The sequence below is a fragment of the Budorcas taxicolor genome, chromosome 8 (assembly GCF_023091745.1).
Source record: "Budorcas taxicolor isolate Tak-1 chromosome 8, Takin1.1, whole genome shotgun sequence".
Classification (NCBI taxonomy): domain Eukaryota; kingdom Metazoa; phylum Chordata; class Mammalia; order Artiodactyla; family Bovidae; genus Budorcas; species Budorcas taxicolor.
In genome coordinates, this window is record NC_068917.1 from 113,678,173 (window position 1) to 113,703,354 (window position 25,182).

The 25,182-nt window shown below is 45.0% G+C and overlaps 1 protein-coding gene across 1 annotated transcript in view; it reads right to left on the reverse strand.

Moving 5' to 3' along the window:
* The window catches only part of C5 (complement C5), a 94,066-nt gene that overhangs the window by 14,364 nt on the left and 54,520 nt on the right, over nucleotides 1-25,182 (reverse strand). The window contains exons 23-33 of the mRNA XM_052645117.1: nucleotides 21,448-21,537; nucleotides 19,661-19,873; nucleotides 19,114-19,189; nucleotides 14,646-14,805; nucleotides 12,867-12,962; nucleotides 10,327-10,498; nucleotides 6,549-6,754; nucleotides 4,579-4,731; nucleotides 3,686-3,751; nucleotides 2,513-2,594; nucleotides 1,093-1,141 (exon numbers count right to left, since the gene is read on the reverse strand). Of these exons, the coding sequence (XP_052501077.1) occupies nucleotides 1,093-1,141; nucleotides 2,513-2,594; nucleotides 3,686-3,751; nucleotides 4,579-4,731; nucleotides 6,549-6,754; nucleotides 10,327-10,498; nucleotides 12,867-12,962; nucleotides 14,646-14,805; nucleotides 19,114-19,189; nucleotides 19,661-19,873; nucleotides 21,448-21,537 (1,363 nt within the window). The remainder of the gene's footprint in view (nucleotides 1-1,092; nucleotides 1,142-2,512; nucleotides 2,595-3,685; nucleotides 3,752-4,578; nucleotides 4,732-6,548; nucleotides 6,755-10,326; nucleotides 10,499-12,866; nucleotides 12,963-14,645; nucleotides 14,806-19,113; nucleotides 19,190-19,660; nucleotides 19,874-21,447; nucleotides 21,538-25,182) is intronic.

Genomic DNA, 25,182 nt, shown 5'->3' on the forward strand with positions numbered 1-25,182 from the left:
GCTGTGTCAGACTCTTTGAGATCCATGGACTGCAGCCTGCCAGGCGCCTTTGTCTATGGACTTTCTCAAGCAAGAATACTGCAGCGAGTTGCATTTCCTCCTTTAGTGGGTCTTCCCAACCCATGGACTGAACCTGCTTCTCCTACATTGCAAGTGATCTCCTGCATTGGCAGGTGGATTCTTTCTATCTCTGAGCCACCTGGGAAGCCCCTGCAAGTCATTATATTTATGGTAAATTGTTACTAGTAGCAACTAGTGGTCAAATCAGGCCTTGGAGTTAGTCCGCTAAGGGTAATCCAAGGTTATTAGCCCTGGCTACCATTAGAAGACCCTGCAGGGGGTGAACTCGGACAGAGTTCTGCAGAGTTCTAAAAGCTCTCCCGATGAGTTCAATGTACAACCTGATTTGGGAACCAGTGGCTGGCTGCTCGGAGAAGACAATGGCAACACAGTCCAGTACTCTTGCCTGGAAAATCCCATGGACAGAGGAGCCTGGTGGGCTGCAGTCCATGGGGTCACTAAGAGTCAAACACGACTGAGTGACTTCACTTTCACTTTTCACTTTCATGCATTGGAGAAGGAAATGGCAACCCACTCCAGTGTTCTTGCCTGGAGAATCCCAGGGTCGAGGGAGCCTGGTGGGCTGATGTCTTTGGGGTCGCACAGAGTCGGACACGACTGAAGCGACTTGGCAGCAGCTTAGCAGCAGGCTGGCTGCTAATGACCAGGGATTTTGTTGGGCGAACATGATTTTTCTAAGTAAATGACTGGGAGCTGCTTCTGAGAGAATACTTTGCTCTTTTCCTGATACTTGTATATCCTAATCTACCTTTCTGGAAGACAAATTAATAATATAGTGTTTGAATTAGAAAAAGGCCAGAAAATGGGAGAGAAAAGCATATATGAGCAAAACAAAACTGTTCTGTAGAGTGAGTAGCTGTTTAAGAATACCTGGTATTCCACATTTTTAAAAAAAGCGAACAATTTCACATCTTCTGGACATCTTTATCATTCAAAGAGATCTGGAGAGAGAAAGCTCTGGCAGAAGTGAGGCCCTGAGGTGTACTCTCCCCCTGGTGGAAGCGGGCTCACCTGGCGCAGGCCACTATGCGCTTGTACTCTGAGCTGCTGTAGCTGAAGGCTGGCACACAAAACAAACAGACACACAAAAAGGAGAGTAAACTGTTTTTAGCTTGTTCTGGAACACGTCAGAGCAGAATCATTAATGAGCAGGCCTCTGAACACACTTAGAAATTATTTGAGATTTGGAAGTTGGCACTTTTGATGATTTTAATGGAAATTCTGGTTTTAATGGAGCGGTCAATTGGCGCCTGACAATCCAGGAACTGTGGAAATCATTAGAACAGTTCTCTGCTTTCCAAGAACTTAATAAGGAAGGAGTTGTTTAAGGTACATCTGTGTTGGTAACGTGTCTGGGGAGGTGGCAGGGAGGAAGCGCCCATATCTAGATTCTCTGGTAGTTGGAAGTTTCCTGCAGGAACAGGACTCTGAGTCACAATACAAGCTTTCAGGCAGAGGAAAGGCACACTCTCTGGTCCCAGGGCATGGGTCAAGGAGGACTGTGGTGCACAAGCGGCCTTGCTTCTAGATTGGGACGGGAGAACCAGCCCAGCAGGAGAGGGATGTGAGGGCCACGTGCAGAGAAAAGACAGGAGCATCAAGAAAGACTCATTGGTCCTGAAGAGACCAAGCTGAAGATGGAGGCAGAGAAATGTGCGTTTGCCAGGCTCCTAGGGACACAGAAAGGGTACGGGATGGAAGCCCACCAGAGTGACGAGAGAGACTCAAGGCTTGGGAACGGGACACAGACATAAAACCATCAACAGAGATTCAAGGTTCTGAAATTAGGCCCTTACTACCTGTTACATTCTTGTTTTCCTTTTAAAGACTTTATTGAATTTGTTACAATATTGCTTCTGTTTGTGGTTTTTTTTTCCTTCATATTTTGGTTTTTCGGCTGGAGGCCTGTGGGCTCTTAGTTCACTGAGCAGGGGCTGAGCTGGCACCAGGCAAAGCCTCACCCACTGGGCTACCAGGGAAGGCCCTAGTCACATGCTTTTTCCCCTTAGCTTTTATTTTTAATAGACTTTTATTTGGAGGATGATTGCTTTACACTATCGTGTCGGCTTCTGCCGTGCAACATGAATCAGCCATAAGTATCCATGTCTCCTTCCCCTTGAACCTCCCCTCTAGCCCCCACTCCATCCCACTTCTCTAGATCCTAGTTACATCTTTAAAAGTTTCTTTAGTCAAAACAATTTCTGGATCAACAGTGGATCCATTTAACCTAGATATTGTTATTTAGCATCAGTTTCCAACTGTTACTAATGAGCTACCTCTATTATGATAAATGGCAGTTATGTTTACTCAGATGTCAACCTATTAAAGAATCTGAATGAGAAATTACTTTAGTATATTTTTCCTAATCAGAGAAGCTCTTCGGTATTCTTTATGCTTAGCCAACATTATAGTGTAAATCATGCTGTTTTACCTTCAATTTCCCGGGTTTCAATTTTCAAATGGAAGCTGCAAACTTCCTCTGAGGTACTGATTTTGTGAACCACAGTTTTTACCTATATTGGGACAAGGAAACAAGAAGACCGTTTTTAAAAACGGGGAGTGGAAAAGGTATTATGGCAGGACTGCAGCTGAAAACGGGATGCAAGTATTTTTATCACCCAGTGCAAATGGGGTGCATCAAAGACCCATTTTCCCAGCAACTGGACTTTTGGCAAACTCCACAATTTGAAACCTAACTGAGAAGCCTAAAGTAAGCTAAAAATGATCTCTCTCCAGGCAGAACCTTGGTCCAAAGTCTACGCAGTCAACTCTGAGCACCTCACTCTGCAGGAAAGTTTTTCAGACTTTCACCCCTGTGCCTGTATACTCTAATATTACACAGAACACCACAAGGTCGTGAGGTATGGTTTTCTCCAGCCCACAAACCACTGTGGTAACAACAAATTACAGGTGTGCGTGGAAGGGCAGGGGTGCCGCCAGAAGTAGGTGTAGTGAGAGCAACCAGAAGTGACAGAACGGTGGGCCACCCATCTGCCCGCCCGCATGCATCTGATAAACAGGCTTTGAAGGAATAAATGTACAAAAGATGAGCGCACAATTCAATAATCAGGAGAACGTTAATTTATGCTCAGAACACGTAGTTTGTATTATCTTAGGCATTTGGCATGTACAGCTTAGTTTCCCTAAGCTGTTTATCTGTGTCCCTGCAGCCTGTGGTTAAAAGGGGAAGATACTTGAGCCCTTACATATACACATTAGTCAGCAGTGATGCTGGATAAATGAGATGTGACTGTTACTAACCTCAGCATCCATGTATATACGTGTGAAGGTATACATACATACACCTGTCATATGCATATACATGTAAACATTATTATTATTTATCTCCATACAACTATGCACATATACTTATATATAATTTCTAGAAATACACACACATATAAAGATTAACAGCCATTTTCAAAAAGAAACTGTGAGGACAGCTATCAAGATAGCCAGAAGGAATGGTGAATGACTCTTAGCTCAGTTATGGTTACCCAAGCCCAGATTTCTATAACTTTGTGTCAAAGTCTCTCTCTTTTAGATTACTTACTGTAAGCTGACAAATAACCTCAATCAAGTTGTTTCTCCACAAAATACTCACATGCACTGTAGCCAAGCCACTGCTTTGTCCGGTGCTTAGGACAACGAGGTCATCACTGAGAGGCACCTGGAAAGATTTCTGAATTCAGCACTATTCCTCATGCTTATTTACTTTGCACAAAAGGCTGTGGAAAGTAACAACTACTTCCAGTTATTTGTATGTTTAAATATACCTTAAATAATCTAAAATGTGGTAATTAAAAAGATACATATCAGCATCTATATACTGATAGCTACTATTACTGATACGGAACCTAGTTTTTCCAAAGTATTTTTTCTCTTGGGAAATTCTCATTGGCCATCAAGGTTTTCGTTTTTAAAAGTCCGGTAGTAGCAAAGGACATGGAGTAGGTTGCTGGGCGACCTGCAGGCCATATCCAGTTTGGCCACAGTCTGCATGTGTGAGCAGGGTCGCTGGAACCACTGGCAGACTCCCGAGTGCGTCTTCTCTCTTACTCTACTGCCAAACCTTCGTCTACTGTCAAACCTTTGTGTGTGCTCTCTACGTCTGAAACACGCTTCACTTCTCTTCGCCTGGCTAACTCCTTCTGATTCTTCCAGATTTACCCTGCCCATTTGGATGCATTTGAGAAACGGCTCTCACCGCTCAGCCTGGCTCAGGAGGCTCCCCTCTGTCCTTCTGTGAACCTAGCAAAGGTCTTAGCTTTCGCTGTTTGTTGAAATGACTGTCTCCTCTACAGCACAAGGGCTGTTTGTGCTTTACTTCTGGATCCTCAGCACCCAGGACAGGGCAGGCATCCTTGCTTAGGACACACTAAGCACTCATCTTAGGTTTAAGGGTGAATAGTTACATTTGTATAAGAAGGGCAGAACCGATGATTTTGAAGGTCCCATCCACTTACAAAGTATTACTTTAAAAAATCCTTTAGTTACCTCTATTGGCCTCCCAAGGAAATACTTCTCTGACATCTTATAGTGGTAGAGGTCACCTTTATTCTTGTAAGACACTTTGACATCCATGTTCAAGCGGAGTTTTCTACCCAGGAGTGAATACTCTGTCAGGCCCTCGATGGCGTTAATTGTATCCTATCAACAAACAGCAAGGTACAAAAATAGGTTTACTCATTTACATACCCCCTGTCTACAAATATACTTTCTTACGAGAAGGTGAGTCAGTGTTGTCTGGAGATGAAACTCTGGGTGACCGAGTGGAACTAAAGGGCCCCTGTGTGGAGAGGGAAGAAGAGTCCCCCTCCACCAGTAAGGCTGCTGCTGGTCGCAGGGACAAGAAGGCAGTGTGGCTCACATCCGGGTCCTCCATGTGTCTTGAGCCTGTGACCTCAGGCAAGTCTTCCTTTCCAGGATGCCTCCAGCTCCTTGCACAACTGTAGACCTCCTTCCCATCCTCATCTCCACGCTTAACTAGCCCCACAGGGAAGACATGAAGAATCCCCCCTTCTCGTCATTCTGTTCAGTGTCCTTCCCTTCCGCTCCTTAGAGCATGCTTCCCGACTGGTGATACTCTACGTAGAGTTTATCACGGGCATCCCCCCACTGCGCTGAGACTCCTGGGGGCAACAGTATGTCCTTCTTGGCACCCGTCATTTTCGGCAGGCACGCACATGATAGTCATTCAACAAATACTTGCTGAAGGAATAAATGTGCGCGTGAGTGCTAAGTTGCTTCCTACTCTAAGTCGTGTCCAACTCTATGCAACCCTATGAACTGGAGCCTGCCAGCCTCCTCTGTGTATGGGATTCTCTCGGCAAGAATACTGGGGTGGATTGCTGTGCCCTCCTCCAGCGGATCTTCCTGACGTAGGGCTCAAGCCCACGTCTCTTATGTCTCCTGCACTGGCAGGTGGGTTCTTTTTACCACTAGCAGGATGAACTTAATTTTTCTGGATCTTGTCTTCCTTGTCTACAGAACGGGGAGATGTGGTTGAATCAGAGAGAGCAGATTTGTGACAACCTTCTCTCTCATGTCCAGGCAGCGGGTCCTCTTTTCTCTAAGCCTCCAGCTGTGCCTGTGGTGAAACCCATTTCCTTCCCCTGACTGGAATTAGATGATCACCAGCATCACCCTGAAGGACCCCTCTAGCTCTAAATTTTATGTACACACACCCACCCTGTCAGTGCCCAAGCATCCAGGGAACAGGGAAGATGCTAACATTGGAGATAAGCTTGAGTGTAGAGCTCCACTGTGCAACAGCATGGGAGTTATCGCCCAGTCGTGTCCAGCCCTTTGCGACCCCATGGACTGTAGCCCACCAGGCTCCTCTGTCCGTGGGATTTTCCAGGCAAGAACGCTGGAGTGTGTTGCCATTTCCTTCTGCAGGGGATCTTCCCGACCCAGGGATCGAACCCGGGTCTCCTGCATTGTGGACGACGCTTTACCGTCTGAGCCTCCAGGGAAGTCCACAGTGCAAAATGCACATACTCAGATGAGCTTACACTGGGTGCTAGACAGACGAACAGGCGGATAATCGGCATTCCTCTTACTTTTCACTTAGTGTTGCGGAAAGGAACATCAGTGCCTTTATTTACGCGGCAGCCGCTCTTTCTTACATAGGATTTAATATAATTGCTGATAACTCTCCTAGCCCTTCGTGGTAACTAAGAATCGTAAAGGAAGTTCTGGGCTTGGAGGTTGGAGGTGTGAGTGCTGATGCTGGCTCTGCCACTAACTCTGTGAATGAACCTCCGGGAGCTGAGTTTCGCCTCTGCGTGAGGAGGGCGTCAATGCAGGTGTTCCTTCGGGCCCTTGATTCTAGCCATTTATTCATATCTTCAGTGTGCTCATTTGGTGACAGAACCATGGAGGCCGGAAGGAGTGTGGAGAATGCGGTGTGGGAGGCACTGGAAGCATCTCCAGGAAGAAAACAGGAGAGAAAGCAGCATTACCTGGGTTGAATAAAAGCCGCCTCCGTACCTCTGCTCTTCTGACAGCCACCTGATGATTGGACTCACGTAATTCATGTCCTTCAGGCTCAGACTGGTGAGTAAGGCATAGGCCGTGGTCTCCACCATGCGAGCCGTGCCGGTATTTGGCGCAGAGCTGTCTTTCTGTTCAAGATCATCTTTCCAAAAACGGTAAATGGGCGGGTTACCTAAACATCAACAAATCACACAGGTAAATATCATGAAAAATGTGAACTTGGCGTGACAATTCTAGCAGGGCTCTAGAAGTTTCTTCCGGTAGAGGCCTTCTGGTTTCCAAAAGTTTCATATTTTTTTGTAAGAAGAATTTTCTCAAGGTGACCAACACAAACAAGATCTCTTAATACAGGGCTGTTTTAATCTATAATGGAAGAGAATTTAAATATGAGCAGACAGACAGACAGATAGATGATAGATATAGCTGAATCATTTGGCTGTACACCAGAAACTAACACTGTAAATCAACTATACTTCGATAAAAATAAAAAAAAACACAAGGCTGTTTGTCTTTATTCAGAAAAGTCAACCTGGAACATTACACGTACTTTTGCATGGTAGAATGGAAAGGGCAGTGCGCTGGAATGACTAACAGTGCCCAGGTTCTAGTCTCTACTCGGCTACTAACAGACCTGTAAACGTGGATGGATTCTTTTCATTCTGTGAGTCTTTCAGTTCCCTGAAGTATAGATAGTGCTTTCTTCCTTGCAGTGAAACTCAACTGAGATACCGAATGTAAATGTTTTTATAAACCAGGAAGCGCCATATATATATATATATATATATATATATATATATATATGCATATATACGCTTATTGTTATTATTATTGACTCTACCAAAAAAATTAGAGAACTTTTATCCTTGATAGGAGAAAAAAGCTACAGTTGGCAAATTTTGAGATCACACCCAAACCTTACCTATTCGATCTCCTCCCAATCTAAAACACTACAGACAATTTCGTACAGGTAGCACTTTTCATGTTAGCTTCTGGATTATATCTGGTCTTTGCTGTTCTGTGCTGTGTGTGCTATGCTCAGTCACTCAGCCGTGCCCCGCTCCCTGCGACCCCGTGGACTGTAGCCCACCAGGCTCCTCTGTCCATGGGACTCTCCAGGCAACAAGACTGGAGTGGGTTGCCATTTTCTCCTCCAGGGGGTCTTCCCAACCCAGGCATCAAACCTGGGTATCCTGCATCGGCAGGTGAATTCTTTACCACTGAGCCACCTGGGAAGTCTTATGTATCTATATCTATATCTATATATTTGGAGGAGGATATGGCAAACCCCTCCAATATTCTTGCCTGGAAAATTCCATGGACAGAGAAGCCTGGTGGGCTACAGTCCATGGGGTCGCAGAGTCAGACACAGCTGAGTGCCTGAGCACAGTGTGTATATATATATATGTGTGTGTGTGTGTGTGTACACGTACACATATATATGAGCTTCCCTGGTGACTCAGACAGTAAAGAATCTGCCTGCAATTCAGGAGACCTGGGTTTGATCCCGCAAGATCCGCTAGAGTAGGAAACGGCAGCCCACTCCTGTATGGCTTCCCTTGAGAGTTTCATGGACAGAGAACCCCGATGGGCTACATAGTCCATGGTTTGCAAAGAGTCAGATACTACTGAGCAGCTAACACACACACAAATATATATACATATACACACACACGTATTCTTTTCAATATTCTTTCCCTTATGGTTTATCGTAGGATATTGACTATAGTTTCTGCGCTATCAGTAGGCCCTTGTTGCTATGCATCCTGTACGTAACAGTTCCTCATCTGCTAACCCCAACCTCCAACTCTATCACTCGAACACCCCCCCCTCTCAAAATTCTGATGCATCTGTTTACAACTCAGAATTACCTCGCTTGCTTGACTTGAGGGACAAAATGTTTTCCCTCCCTCTTGAAGGTTTTTTTTGGAAGGAAGGTTTTGATTTCTAAAGATAGTTCCAGTTCAAACATTATGTGAATTAATACATTCCCTTCTAGCTCTTAAATTCTATTATTTTATGATTCATTTCTTACAATACCCTAGATATTTCTTTTGTGTTATTTGAAAAGTATTATAGAAGTGATTTTGAAGTATATGTTGAGATTCAGTCATTTTTTAAATGGTGACAGAAGTCAAATTTTGTAGATGGTGATAAACCTCACGCAGTATTGATTAAACATTTAGGAAACTTCAGACAGGAGAGGACTCAGAAGTACCCAACCATGCCAGTGCTGGTCAAGGCACATTGGCCAGTGACCACTACTCCTCTCTATTTCTTTACTCTTGGCCCATAAGAAGCAAAGTCTTTATTCTTCAAAATGAAATATGTGCCTTTTGGTCAGCCTGGTACAATATAAGCTAGGTCATGCACTCTTCTGCTCAAAGTCCTCCAAAGACTTCCCTTCTCACCTGAAGTGGAAGTTAAGGTTCTGGGGAATCCCACTGGCCCCCATGGGACCTTGATACGAATAGGACTCAGGCACTGCTTGCTCTGTGTAGAGGCTGACCCAAGCCAGGGAGCATGGCTGGGGCAGTGGAACAGAAGCTGGATTTCAGCCTTCATTCACTCATGCTTGGTAGATTACACAGCTGTCTACGTGAGTCCTGCAGAGCTCCGGTAACGCCCCCAGGTCCTACATGGCACTCGGTCGCCCTTCCCTTCCCTGACACCCTCCTGCCCTCACCCCACTTCTCTCCAGTCACCCTGACCTCCTTGCCTTCCTTGGAGCACCAGGCAAGCTCCTACCTCAGGCATTTTCCTAAACTGTCGCTCTATCAGGAACTACCCTTCCAGAAAGCCACTGGTTTGCTTTCTTACCTCCTTCAGGTCTTGACTCAAATACCATCTTCTCAATGAGGCTTAAGCCTGACCACCCTGTTTAAAGTTACAGCCAATCCCCTCACTTTCTCTCCCTTCCTTGCTTTATTTTCCTTCATATCAGTCATCACTAAATAGGTTACTGTATCACTGAACAGTCACTATATGCCATGTTTTAGCTATTAATCATGTTCTCTCCCTAAACAGGATATAAATTTCATGAAGGCCTGGACTTGTTCCTATTTTGTCTGTTGCTTTATCCCCAGAGCCTAGAACAAAGCCTGGTGCATAGGAGATACTCCATACGCATTCGTTGAGTTAAGGAATACATAAATATGTGCTGAATGAGTGACTAAATGAAAGAATAGCAGTGCTTATTATATTGTGTTGTGATGTCTCTGTTCCTTGAGGGTGGGGATTCTGTCTCACTCTACTTTGCATGCACCTACCTTTCCCAGAATTAGCAGAGGCTACATGTTTATTTGGACCATAAAGAAGGCTGAGTGCCAAAGAATGGACCTTTGAACTGTGGTGTTGGAGAAGACTCTGAGAGCCCCTTGGTCAGAAAGAAGATCAAACCAGTCAATTCTAAAGGAAATCAACCCTGAATATTCACTGGAAGGACTGATGCTAAAGCTGAAGCTTCTGATGTGAAGCTTCCTGATGTGAAGAACTGACTCATTGGACAAAACCCGGATGCTGGGAAAGACTGAAGGCAGGAGGAGAAGGGGGCAACAGAGGATGAAATGGTTAGATGGCATCACCGACTCAATGGACATGAGTTTGAGCAAGCTCTGGGAGACAGTGAAGGACAGGGAGGCCTGGTGTGCTGCAGTCCATGGGGTCACAAAAAGTCAGACGTGACTGAGTGACTCAACGACGTGCTTATTGGACACTTGCTGAACAAATGTCAGAAACAAGTCATACCTTTGACGAAAGCTTTCTTCTTCAGAGCAGAGACAATTGAACGAAACTGTGGGTGTGATTTATCTCCTAGGGAAAGAGCGTAAGCAGCAATGGCCAGTGTGAAAGCACTCTGGGTTGAGAGGGCATTTTCATGCAGAAAGATGTCAGCTTTACTTACAGCTGTGCTGATTTTCTGGAAACAAGAGCAGAAGATACCTAAGTTTCTTTGACAAGATTTGAGCTATCAACTGACGGGCTCTACCCCCAGGTTGCACCACCCTAGGTTGCAGGCAAGATGAAGGGTAGAAAGGAAAATGACCTAGTGGAAATGGATGGTGTCTCCCTGAGGCAAATCCTTCTGGGAGAAGGAGCAGAGGGTAACCAAGAAAATGAAAATAAGATTGTCCAAATTGGTTTAAGTTTTTGCTTCTGAAGCCTCCCTCCTTGGTGGAGGTTTTTCCATTTAGTTTCTGCTTCCCATGTCAGTCCTGGCCTCTGGGAAGAAGAAGCATCAAATACAGACCTGGCTTTCTTCACTCTGCTGCACCCAGCAGAGCTGAGTCAGAGTCACATTGTCAAAAGTTCTACTAAAGAAAACCATCAGCAGCGAAAAAAGAGCCAAGCTGCCAAAGTGCTTTTTGATCCTAAGGATTCCTGGGAAAACAATCTCTATGCCTCTGCCTGCAGACAACTGAAATAGTTGTGTTGGATAAGTGGACGAGGAGGCAGTACGGTGGAATATTCCTGACTCCTCGTCTGGCACCTTCTCGTCAGCTCCATCTGTCTCTCACTCACATACCACCAGGCACTGGCAATGTTCCTTGCTGATTATCTTGTCTTGTTGAATATATATATATGCATGCTAAGTTGCTTCAGTCATGTTTGACTCTTTGCGACCCTGTGGACTATGGCCTGCCGGGCTCCTCTGTCCATGGGATTCTCTAGGCAGGAATACTGGAGTGGGCTGCCATGCCCTCCTCCAGGGGATCTTCAGGGATCAAGGCCGCATCTCTTACGTCTCCTGCACCGGCGGGCGGGTTCTTGGCCACTAGTGCCCCCACATATACATGTGTGTTTGCAGATTGAGAATTATTTGCCGATTGAGAATTGAACCCATGTCTCCTGTGTCCCCTGCACTGCAAGCAGATTCTCTATCACTGAGCCACCAGGAAGCCCCACATGTGTGTGTATATACATACGTGTGTGCATACACACACAGGAGACGTAAGAGATGTGGGCTTGATCCCTGGGTCATGAAGGTTCCCCTGGAGGAGGGCAGGGCAGCCCACTCCAGTATTCCTGGCTGAGGAATCCCATGGACAGAGGAGCCCGGCAAGCCATAGGCCATAGGGTCACCCAGAGTCAGACAGGACTGAAGTGGCTTAGCACGCATGCATATGTACATGTATACATTTATTTAGGGCTTCCCTGGCGGCTTGGTGCTAAAGGATCCACCTGCTGATGCAGAGATTTGGGTTCAGTCCCTGGGTCGGGGAGATCCCCGGGAGAAGGAAATGGCAGCCCACTCCAGTATTCCTGCCTGGAGAATCCCATGGACAGAGGAGCCTGGTGGGCCACAGTCCAGGGGGTCACAAAAGCATCAGACACAACTTAGTGGCTAAACAATAACAACAGCACACACATAGAACAATTCTCCTGAACTAAACTGAAAACTGATTTCATTTTGTGGTTCAAGCCCTACCAGTCGCCTTGGGTTTTTCCATCTCGGTTCTGTCAGCTGGTTTGAAGGACAGGTCTAATCTACTTCCCAGATCAGGATCTCATTTCTGTTAATCTTTAGACTCTTCTATGTTGATTCACTTAAGTGGATCCTCTCCTTTCTCCCCTCAGCTTCCAAGCAAACGGAACAGCACAACCCCAGGCAGAAAACACGGCTGGGGGTGTCCTTAGCAGTTCTGAGATACAGAGCACGTGAGCGCTCAGTATTCCACGTGAGTCCAGCCTTCGGCCACCTGATGCGAAGAGCTGGCTCCTGGGAGAAGACCCTGATGCTGGGGAAGATTGAGGGCAGGAGGAGAAGGGAACGACAGAGGACGAGATGGTTGGATGGTATCACTGACTCAATGGACATGAGTTTGAGTAAGCTCTGGGAGTTGGTGATGGACAGGGAGGCCTGGTGTGCTGCAGTCCATGGGGCTGCAAAGAGTCGGACATGACTGAGCGACTGAATTGAACTGAACTGATTCCATGTAGTAAAAGAACAGTCCCATACGTAATGTAAGAGTTAGCAGGGGTAACAGTAGGATCCCAGGGACATGGGGTCATCTTCTCATCAAATCAGAAGTTATTTACTCAAATCACAGGTCTACAATTCAGTATCTTGTGACATGGGACAATTAAATTCACCTTCCTTACAGGCCCCAGTTTTCTCAGCTGTCAACGAGTGGGTCGGACTAGACGCTCTTAGTGTCTATCATACTTCTGAATTCCTCAAATTCTGGAGTTCAGGTTATTTTCAAGCGCCCCGTCCTATCCCCCGCTCCGTTCCCTGAATATGGTACAGAAACAGACAGTGGGTGTTGGAGAAAGAAAACACTTACCTCCAAGGGGCATATATCAAAAGCCTTTCTAATTCCAATCACAGCAAAGGCTGTAAGATACAAAGTGTTCTCTCGGGCTTCAACAGGCAAGGTCCCCTAAAAATAAGCAATGTTTTAAAAGGAGAGTGAAATGGTGTCTTTCAAACGAAATGACCTGGATTGACTCTCCACTTTGGCCTCCCCTCCCTCTCTCTCCCTTCATGCGGGCCAGCTGGACCCCTGGGGTTTTCTCAGAGCTCTGAGTTTTACATGCTTTCACTTGCTTTTCTCTCCTCCACCTCACCCTGGAGCTCCACTTCATACCCCTTCACCACATTCAAGCTCACCTTCTCCTTCAAGACCCTGTTAAAATGCCAGCTCCTCTACAAAGCGCGATTCTTCCTCTGTCCTCCTGTATTTCTCCTCGTAGGGCAGTGACGTTCCAAGGCAGTGTTTCTCAGACCTCCCAGGAGATGACCTCCTACTCATCTCTCCAGCTTCATTTTGTGCCGCTCACCCCTGAGTCCTCTAGGCGCCAGCTCTTCGAATGAACCACCCTCTCTCCACTTCAAGATAACAGCATGATGCTTGTACTACTTGGGACCTTCTGCCTGCCTCCCTCCTACCTAGCTCCTAGGAACCGGGTCAAACCATTTTCTCAACTTCCCCAATCTAAGTGAGAGCTCCTGCTTTCAAAGAAACTGTATTGACCTTTTCTTAGTGTGAATCACACACGTGAAATCACTTAAAGTCTGACTTTTCTGCTAGATGGTAACAATCACCGTGGCCTCAGTGACCATACCTGTTCTGTTCACTATTATATCCAACCAGGTAGCACTTGGTACACATTCTGTACATATTTATTGAATAAATAGATGAACACACAAAGTTCAATCTTGATTAGAGTTGTTAGTATCTGTGCCCTCCTCTCCCTACCAGTGTGTGAGCTCCTTTGGGGCAGGGGTACTTTCTGATCCATTCTTCACACTCTTCCTCCCTCAGGGTCCCCCAAAGAGGCCCTTGCACATTTCAGGTGCTCAGTGAATGGTTGTTGAATGGATATGAACAGCTGGATGGATGGGTAGGATTTTAAAAAAAAATTGTTGTAGTATCTTACTTTTCAAATAGCACCTAGATGATGTCAGTTGCCCTCATTTCTTGTGGGAGTCCTAATCGGTCCTAATTATGGGACCCCGGTCAGCCAGGAAGGCCATTTGTGACATGAAAGGGATTGGATCGGGGCAGGTAAAATAAATAAATAAATGAAAGCTGTTGGATCCTAAAAAATACATTCTAGGAGTAGAAGAGGCTGTAGCAGTATTTTGCAGAGATTTTGCAATTTAAACATGTAAGTGGATTCCAATATCAAGCAACACTTCGTTGTACTTCTTAATAAATTAATTCTAATCTTCTTTCTAACAGAGTGTATGTAGCATCCCTTCCATCTTTCACAACAACATCTTACAGCCTTGACCTATGCGAAGGCCTTGAAGTTCAAGTGCAGACTTTGTACCAAGTGTCTGTAGACCAAAGAGCCCATTTGCCCCTTCTGAGAGCCCCAGCATTTGTGCTCTGTGACCCACTAATGCCTGTGAACCAGATGTCCAAGACCTTACTCATCTGACCTATTCTGAATTATCTGAATAACAGGATGAGAAGACCTTTCAAATTCTTTGCCTACACACAAGAGAAGTTTCTTGCAGGATTGCATATATTTTCCCCTTCTTCTAAAAATGAATGAGAACACAACTCAGCCTTTTAAATCAAACTATTGTTCATCTGTGCATTTGGCTTCCTTACCTGTAACTTCACGGGTTGATAGTCAGAATTTTCCTTGAATGATCCATTTTCCAGCTGACATTTCTCAAGCAGCCACAATAAAGAATTACAAATTGAATTTTGGTTCTGATCTACATATTTACTTATTTGTCCAAGTACTCTTAGAGCAAAAGCTGTTAACCTTTGGGATGAAAATCAAATAAATAAACATTTAGACACTGAAGCCCTTTTGGCTTTCAACCTGCAGTGTGTTTTAGTTCATACAGTGTTTATTCTTGAAAAGAAAACATTTTAAAACACGCAATTCCGAAGTAAAATGTTACTATTTCAAAACATCAGGGAAGATACCAGGAAGATCTCCAAAAACAACCAAATGTAAGCAACACATCTTCTGTGCCTGCAGCATTGCTAGCCTGCACACAAGCTGAAAATTGATGCCTGATGATACAAAAATCATTCTCTAAAGTTGGATAGCGTTCAAACAAACAGTTTAGAGTTAAAGCACTGACTCACAAACATGAGACATTGAGGAGCAAAATCATAAAATTCTAGATGGTAACATTTGTACAAGCTATCTGAAATCCCCATCTGAGGTCTGAAATTCTCTTCCCTAATACCCGTGGGGGTGTTTATCTCGCTTCCCCTTGAGTCACACCATTGATGGAGAGCTCGCCACCTCTCAAGGCAGCTTTATTTATTATGATCACTTAGTCAAAGAAAAGTTCAGAACACTTCTCTGGTGGCCCAGTGGTTAAGAATCCACCTGACATGGCGGGGGACACAAGTTCGATTCCTGGCCCCGGAAGATCCCACGTTCCTCGGGACTATCGAGCCCGCCTGCCCTCGGGCCCAGGCTCTGCAGCAAGAGAGGCACCGGCTGCGAGAAACCCTGCGCCTCAGCTAGAGAGCCGCTCCCGCTGCCTGCGCTTGGTGAAGCCAGCTCGCAGAGCGACGACTGGCACCGCCCCAAGCAAGCAAGCGCAGTCTCTGCTAACGTCCCGGAGAGACCGTCCGAGGGGATCCACCTCACGACCCCAGGTGCCTCTTACACCTCCTCTCCTCCTCTCTCATTCCTTCACTCAGCAGCCTGGGGGCCAGAAACCCCCCACACTCAGACCGCTTCACTCTCTCCCTAACTTTAAAATTTTGTTTTCCCTTTTCTTTTTAAAATTAATATTATTCTCTTCACTTTTTTTTTTTATCTTCGCTGTATTTCTAAAAAAAAATTTTTGGGGTATTCAGGTGTTGGCCATTTATATATATATATATATATATATATATATATATATATATATATATATATCTTTGTCTACATTCAAATGGGTATATCTTTCCTTTTCTCCTTTGCTTGTCGCTTCTCTTCTTTTCATGGCTATTTCTAAGGCCTCCTCAGACAGCCATTTTAATGCAAAGTTCCAAAGAATACCAAGGAGAGATAAGAAAGCCTTCCTCAGCGATCAATGCAAAGTAATAGAGGAAAACAACAGAATGGGAAAGACTAGTGCTCGCTTCAAGAAAATTGGAGACACCAAGGGAACATTTCATGCAAAGATGGGCTCAATAAAGGACAGAAATGGTATGGACTTAACAGAAGCAGAAGACATTAAGACGAGGTGGCAAGAATACACAGAAGAACTGTACAAAAAAGATCTTCACGACCCAGATAACCACAATGATGTGATCACTCACCTAGAGCCAGACATCCTGGAATGTGAAGTCAAGTGGGCCTTAGGAAGCATCACTACGAACAAAGCTAGTGGAGGTGATGGAATTCCAGTTGAGCTATTTCAAATCCTAAAAGATGATGCTGTGAAAGTGCTGGACTCAATATGCCAGCAAATTTGGAAAACTCAGCAGTGGCCACAGGACTGGAAAAGGTCAGTTTTCATTCCAATTCCAAAGGAAAGAAATGCAAAAGAATGCTCAAACTACCGCACAATTGCACTCATCTCACATGCTAGTAAAGTAATGCTCAAAATTCTCCAAGCCAGGCTTCAGCAATACGTGAACCGTCAACTTCAAGATGTTCAAGCCAGTTTTAGAAAAGGCAGAGGAACCAGAGATCAAATTGCCAACATCTGCTGGATCATGGAAAAAGCAAGAGAGTTCCAGAAAAACATCTATTTCTGCTTTACTGACTATGCCAAAGCCTTTGACTGTGTGGATTACGATAAACTGTGGAAAATTCTGAAAGAGATGGGAATACCAGACCATTTGACCTGCCTCTTGAGAAACCTGTATGCAGGTCAGGAAGCAACAGTTAGAACTGGACATGGAACAACAGACTGATTCCAAATAGGAAAAGGAGGACGTCAAGGCTGTATATTGTCACCCTGCTTATTTAACTTCTATGCAGAGTACATCATGAGAAATGCTGGACTGGAAGAAGCACAAGCTGGAATCAAGATTGCCGGGAGCAATATCAATAACCTCAGATATGCAGATGACACCACCCTTATGGCAGAAAGTGAAGAAGAACTAAAGAGCCTCTTGATGAAAGTGAAAGAGGAGAGTGAAAAAGTTGGCTTAAAGCTCAACATTCAGAAAATGAAGATCATGGCATCTGGTCCCATCACTTCATGGGAAATAGATGGGAAAACAGTGGAAGCAGTGGCTGAGTTTATTTTTGGGGGCTCCAAAATCACTGCAGATGGTGACTTCAGCCATGAAATTAAAAGACGCTTACTCCTTGGAAGGCAAGTTATGACCAACCTAGACAGCATATTAAAAAGCAGAGACATCACTTTGTCAACAAAGGTCCGTCTAGTCAAGGCTATGGTTTTTCCTGTGGTCATGTATGGATGTGGGAGTTGGACTGTGAAGAAAGCTGAGCGCCAAAGAATTGATGCTTTTGAACTGTGGTGTTGGAGAAGACTCTTGAGAGTCCCTTGGACTGCAAGGAGATCCAACCAGTCCATCCTAAAGGAGATCAACCCTGGGTGTTCATTGGAAGGACTGATGCTGAAGCTGACACTCCAATATTTTGGCCACCTGATGTGAAGAGCCAACTCGCTGGAAAAGACCCTGAGGCTAGGAAAAATTGAAGACAAAAGGAGAAGGGTGCAGCAGAGGATGAGATAATTAGCATCACCAACTCAGTGGACATGAATTTCAGCAAATTCCAGGAGATAGTGAAGGACAGAGAAGCCTGGAGCGCTGCAGTTCATAGGGTCCCCAAGAGTTGGACATGACTTAGCAATTGAATAGCAACAACAAAAACAATTCAGATTTATTAATTGAGACTGTCTTTCCCTCAAACCATCAGAATTTTGGAAGGTATCGTGCCTCACTGAATAAGTACTTACTCAGCACCTACAATACCAGGCACTAGGAATACTTCAAACTGCCTCTGTGGAACTAACATTCTAGTGACCAGACAGTAACTGAGATAAGGAGAATGTTAGGGATACATTTTTAGGAGGATAGGAAAAAGTAAAGGTGTGGAGAAGGATATGAGGTACTGGAGTGGGATGTAATTTTAGATGGACGATTACTGGAGCCCTCACTGAGGAGGTGACTTTTGGTAAAGGCTTGAGGGGGAGGAGGGGGCCTGCCTCGCTGGCACCTGGGGGAGCGTGTCCCCCAGAAGAGACCGAACAGGGCACGGTCAGCGCGAGGGCTCTGAGGTGGAGGCGTGGTCAGCATGTTCAGGAACAGCAAGAAGGCCAGTGGGGCTCGGGCGGGGTGACAGAGAGTCGCGGGGGCCGCTGGGTCATGTAAGGTCTTGTAGATCATTGCAAGAAGTCTGGTTTTTACTCTGGGTAAGACGGGACACTTCTGAACGGTTTTGAGTGATGTGGCCAAACTTACGGTCTAACAGATTCCCTCTGGCTGCTGTGCTGAGTGCAGAGTGCAGAGTGAAGAGGAGGCAGGGTTGAGGCTGAAAGACCAGAGGGGGCTAGGGTCATAACCCACGTCAGAGCTGAGCATGGCCTGGACCCAGGTGGTGTGTTGGTGCTAGGGTCATAACCCACGTCAGAGCTGAGCATGGCCTGGACCCAGGTGGTGTGTTGGTGCTAGGGTCATAACCCACATCAGAGCTGAGCATGGCCTGGACCGGGTGGTGTGTGGTGTTACTGAGAAGCAGTCAAGCTCAGGGCTTCCATGGCGGCTCTGAGGTAAAGAACCCCCCTGCCAATGTAGGAGACTCGGGTTCTATCCCTGATTCAGAAAGACCCTCTGGAGAAGGGCATGGCAGCCCACTCCAGTGTTCTTGCCTGGGAAATCCCATGGACAGAGGAGCCTGGTGGGCTCCAGTCCCTGGGCTCACAGAGAGTCTGACGGGAGCTAGTGACTAAACCAGACAACAGCAGTCAGGTTCAAGATGTACTTTGGAGGTGCAGCCAAGAGTATTTGCTAGGTCAGCTGGGGCTTGCAGGTGAAAGATGACTAGGCATTTCGGCCTGAGCCGCTGGGTGGAGCGCCCATTAAAGTTGTTGGTCTTCAGTTCACTACTATGTGAAGATACAAGCCAAAACTTTCTACTTACCAGGTGCTAGCGCCTCCGCCCTTCCACATGCTGTAGGAATAGTCAGCATTTCTGAAGGACATGATGCTCACCATCCCTAAGAGGCATCAGGGAAAGAACAGAGTGCTTCAGTGACCCCCGTCTCTACTCAGCGCAGCATGAGCCCCCGGGAAAGGTAAGCTTCCTCTGGTGTTGGGCAGCGAACATATGCTCTGTGGCCAACACTGAACTTCTCGAAGGAAGTGCGTGCATCGCTTGAACTGGGAATTATCAAGCAGAACATTCTGAGCTCATTCAAGAAGGAAGGAATGCTCTGTAGAGTTTGGAATGCAGGTGTCTTGTCTCTCAGCCAGGCGTTTCAGTGAGTTGAGCCAAAACGCTCCAGCAAACAGTATTTATTTGTGTAATAGGGCCCACGTCATGATTTTTTATTTTTATTTTTGGCGGAAATGTTTTTACAACTAAGGTTTTGTGTAATTCATAACCTAAATATTAGTTTAATCAAACTTTTAGCTTAAAAAAACCACAAGATTTTAATGTACAATATGTGAAACAGATTTTCTTTTACCTTCTTTTAATTTTGTCTTCAGGTTCTGTTTTTGAGTTGATGAGTTCATAGAAAAGATGTTCCAATTATGTCCTGCTTCCAGGTAGTGATAAACATAGAATACTGGGACAGCGCTCATCAGTTCCGCCTCTGCATTCCCTTTGGGGAGGTGGGTAAGACTATTAATGCCTTCCTCACTCAGAACTGCAGACATGACCTCGCCTATAAGCAGGCCTGAAACAAACAAGCACACAAACAAAGGAATCAAAGTAGATACACTCAGTTTTTATCAGCTTCTGAGTATATTTTCAGTGGTGATAAGAGCAACCATCCTTATTCTTTCCTTTTTAATCTAAGCAGTTGAATTTCTTCTCAGAACTGGGGAGAGGGAAAAATATCTGATTAGAAAGTTGTATTTAAAGAAACACCAGGCCTAAACATACCACTGGAACGTGGACGTAAGGTGGTCTAATACAGTGGGCAGATTATAGCATACTGGAAAAGGCAAGTTAGTTGCCATTCAGCGTGATAGCTTTAGCTGTTGTAAACCCTAGGATTCGATCGTTTCCCCAGTGCAAAGCCAAGAGTCTGAGCTGTGGACACTCCGTGAGGGCTCTGTCCGTATCTCATCGTGAGACCTGGGAAAACCACTCTCTTGTATATCCAACAACAGGGCGGGGCATGCTTAGAAAGGTCCTTTCCAGTACTAACATTCTGTGATTCCAAGCTTTCATCTGAGATAAAACGTAGTCAGGACGTTCTATTATTGTGATGATAAGTCCCTGAATTTTTAAAGGCTAGAGGCCAGGGATCAGTTCAGTTCAGTTCAGTCGCTCAGTCGTGTCCCACTCTTTGCGACCCCATGAAGCGCAGCACGCCAGGCCTCCCTGTTCATCACCATCTCCCGGAGTTCACTCAGACTCACGTCCATCGAGTCGGTGATGCCATCCAGCCATCTCATACTCTGTCGTCCCCTTCTCCTCCTGCCCCCAATCCCTCCCAGCATCAGAATCTTTTCCAATGAGTCAACTCTTCACATGAGGTGGCCAAAGTACTGGAGCTTCAGCTTTAGCATCATTCCCTCCAAAGAAATCCCAGGGTTGATCTCCTTCAGAATGGACTGGTTGGATCTCCTTGCAGTCCAAGGGACTCTCAAGAGTCTTCTCCAACACCACAGTTCAAAAGCATCAATTCTTCGGTGCTCAGCCTTCTTCACAGTCCAACTCTCACATTCATACATGACCACTGGAAAAACCATAGCCTTGACTAGGCGGACCTTAGTCGGCAAAGTAATGTCTCTGCTTTTGAATATACTATCTAGGTTGGTCATAACTTGCCTTCCAAGGAGTAAGCATCTTTTAATTTCATGGCTGCAATCACCATCTGCAGTGATAAAGCCCACTAAAGACACCAGTTCTACAAATGGCCCCAGAGCTGCTTTCCTGGGCCATTTGCAGGGCATGCAACTGTTTCTGGACTACGACTGCCCACTTGGATCATAGAAAGTCTTTAAATCTGGACACAGCTGCACTCTCATTTTAGAGAAGTCTTCGGGCCAGTGACAGCCCCCACCCTCCGTCACGGGAGCACGAATCTCCATTAAATCAAGCCTGAAAATCTCCATTAAACCAAGAGCTGAAAGAGTGGTTGAGGACGTGAAGGTGAGGGCAGGAGCAGGGCGCTCCCAGAGTCCCCCACTGGACATACAACTGGGTAGAGAAGAGGAGAAATGGGAAAATCATGAGAATCCTTGACTTTTGTTTGAAACACAGTGAAATAAGAAATAAAAATGGCTCTGGTTAATTTACCTTTTATACTCACAGTTCTTTTGACTTTTGTTTTGGGAACCATATTTAATGGTATCCTGTATGGGAACTCCTTTCGCCTACTAATGATGCCTGAAAAAAAAAATAGACTCTTTTATAATCATAGTATTAAAATTTAAAAGGGAAGTTAAAAATAATCAAAGATTTTGATCAAACCCTAGGCTTACGTAATCTCATTAAATAAAGCATTAAAGTTGACTTCAAACTTCCTGGTCATTACAGGATAGGAAATAAATAGGTTATGTAAATCTTATTCACCAGTAAGAGGGAGCATGCCATTTTGTCCAAAGAGAAAATTGTTCTAGGAACTGAAATCTAAAAATAACTAACATATAATCCTTAGTCAAGGAAATGTGAAGATTAACTCCATTGGGAAGCATGCCCTGAAATCCTTTCCACCTTTTCCTCTCCATCTAACTTAGACACTTTTTCTCTCTGTACAGTTTTCTTTTTTTAGTCGCTTCTGTCGTGTCTGACTCTTTGCTACTCTGTGGACTGTAGCCCTCCAGGCTCCTCTGTCTGTGAGATTTCCCAGGTAATACCTATGGCTGATTCATGCTGAGCTTTGACAGAAAACAACAAAATTCTGTAAAGCAATTATCCTTCAATTAAAAAAATAAATTAAAAAAAAAGGAAGAATACTGGAGTGGGTAGCCATTTCCTTCTCCAGGGGGTCTTCCCCAGCCTGGGATCAAATCCCAGTCTCCTGTGTGGCAGGCAGATTCCCTACTGTCTGAGCCGCCCGGCAGCCCCCAAGTTTAAGCATGCCTGTGTCAGAGCAGTTTCTACTGCCATCAGTGGCTTTGTCTCATTAAAATGATAGTGTTTATCATTCTTCAGATAGAGTACCAAGCACACTACTGAGCTCTTTGTATGCGTTATTGTAATGGATCCTCACAGCAACCCTGTGTACCGGGTCTATTCTTATTCTTTGAATTTTGTGGATGAGAAAATGAGGCTTAGAAAGCAAGTTGCTCAAGGTCACAGAGCTGGCACAGATGAAGCTGCGTCTGAACGCAGGAGGTTTTACTGCAGAGCCCTCAGTAGTCACCGCAAAGAGACTTCTCCTATCGTCCTGCTAAGAAAGCAGTCTGAGGGCAGGGACCATCGTGAATGCTACAGTCCCAAGCACTTAGGCCCTGGCACAGGGCAGATGCTAAAGAAAATACAGTGCCATTTTATAATTTAATAGCCGAACTACCTGGCAAAAGAGACAAGAACAGGAGTGTTCTTCAGGTAAGTTTTAACCTTTAATAAATGCCAAGGATATAATGTTAAGGTAAAACTGAGTGGAGGGCATTTGAGAGTATCTCACTGTGGTTGAAACAGCATTGAGTTCAGAAAGAGCTTATTCCAGAATGTGACACAGGGCAAGACAGAGCCTTTCTATGCCTTGGGTTGCTCACCAGTTAAACAGAAGTAATAATATTTTCCTAAAAGGGTTTTTGTGAAGATAAAAATAATAGGAACAAAGAGCCTGGCAAAGAGTTTGAGCTCCTTTTACAGTACTTTTGACAGTAGGTTGTTTTGAGGTTATCTAAATTTTGATTCTCCATGATTTTTTTCCATTGATATCTGCCCTTGACTATTTCAATTCTCATTAGCAACTCTTCTACCAAATGGAAAAGGTACAGAAGAGAAAGCTAAATATTAGGGAAGTCAATTTTACTCCTGCTAGAGATCATGAAACGATCCACCAAGGCCTCACATATAAAGGCAGATTCCAGAGATATTAAAGCATGTAAAAGTTAGATCTGTAAAACCCAGGGGACAAAATATACAACAATGTTTTTGTGAACTAAGATATATACCTGTGAAGTGAAATTATAATGAATCTGACTATATCAGGATAAAGGATTCCTGTTCAAAACCCACTGAAGATCATTACTGCTCAAAGAAGCACACTGGGGACAAACACCAGCAAGAAATAGGAAAACCCAAGTGGAAAATAGAGAAAATGCAGAAGATAGGAATAGGCGATTCACAGATGGGAAGCCCAAACGGCCAGCAAGCATTTGAATAGATGTTTAGATATCATCGTATTCAGAAGAGTTACAGATAAAACAATAATGAGATACTGCTTTATGCCCCTCAAAACTGGCACATTTTAGAGGTGAGTGGGCGTGGAATGAGAAGAATCCTCCCGCAGTGCTGGTGGAGGTGTAAAAAGTAGAGCCATTCTGAGGAGCAGTGTGTCAGAAGTAAATGATATTCAACATGCATATGCCCTTTGACCCAGCAGCTCAACGCTGAGAAACAGACCAGATAGATGCCCACACAGATGTGTAAAGGGAGGTGAAAAGGGATGTTCACTGCAGCACTGTCGATGGTAGCGGGGAATCTGTCAGTAGGAAGTGGGTAAGCGAAATGGTGGTGGAATCAGAGCCAAGCAGAACCCTGCAGCCCCCCCGCTCCCAACTAAGTACAAAAAGTAGTTGATGATTAAGACAATGGTCACAGACTAAGCGTCTGGTGCACGTTCCTGAACTGTTTTACAGATACTGTAACTAGGACCAGGGGGGAAAAATACTGTGATGGCCAGATTGTAGCCGTGACCTAAGCAGCTCCACCTTGAGCAGTCTTGAATGTCCGGCACAATTCTAAAATCTGGCTTCAAGAGAATGGGATTCACATTATTGCTCATAATGAACTATATCTTGTGTGCATCGAGATAACTGTAGCTTGCTCTGCCCGCATATGTAAGCAGGCAGCTAAGACTGTCATCAGAGATGCTACAGACTCCTGTTGACAGATTTCACTCTGAGAATACGGTCAGAGTGTCAGCATGGAGAGATTACAGAAGATGGACCGTCACCCCTGATCGCACAGAAATGGAATGATATTTGACCATAGGGAATTGACAGCAGCTCTTATGCCCTTTCCCTGTTTGCCCATTTCTGTCCCCCTCTAACTTTAAAGGAACCTATCAACAATTATAGGGATGAGATCACTAGGCTGCTTAACCTAACTCCTAAATTGTGCTCTCCTAAATGAACACCGTGCCTTGCCTAACCTCTTGATTCTTGCCTAACCTGTGGATAAAAAGCAAGAATGAAGAATTAAGCAGTTTAGAGAATGACCACTCCACAGGGAACTCCCACTCAATATTCTACTGCTGCTGCTGCTGCTGCTGCTGCTGCGTTGCTTCAGTCGTGTCCGACTCTGTGCAACCCCATAGATGGCAGCCCACCAGGCTCCGCCGTCCCTGGGATTTTCCAGGCAAGAACACTGGAGTGGGTTGCCATTTCCTTCTCCAATGCATGAAAGTGAATAGTCAAAGTGAAGTCACTGAGTCGTGTCCAACTCTCAGCAACCCCATGGACTGCAGCCCACTAGGCTCCTCCGTCCATGGGATCTTCCAGGCAAGAGTACTCAATATTCTGTAATAACCTAAATGGGAAAATAATTTGGAAGGGACACATATATACGTGTCACTGAATCCCTTTGCTGTACACTTGAAACTGACACATTGTTAATCAATTATACTCCAATCTGAAACAATTTTTTTTTTTTTTAAAAGAATGACTAGTTCTCTACATCTAATAGCGGCTTTAGAAATCCCGTAGGCAAATGATGTGGGCAAGATAACATCTTAAGAGTCAGCCAGTCTGCACACAGGGGAGAATGATGCAGAACTCAACCTCCTGCCTCCATGATTCACTGACACGCTGCCCCCTTCTCCTTTAAAAACTGCCATTGTTTAGTAGGTAAGTTGTG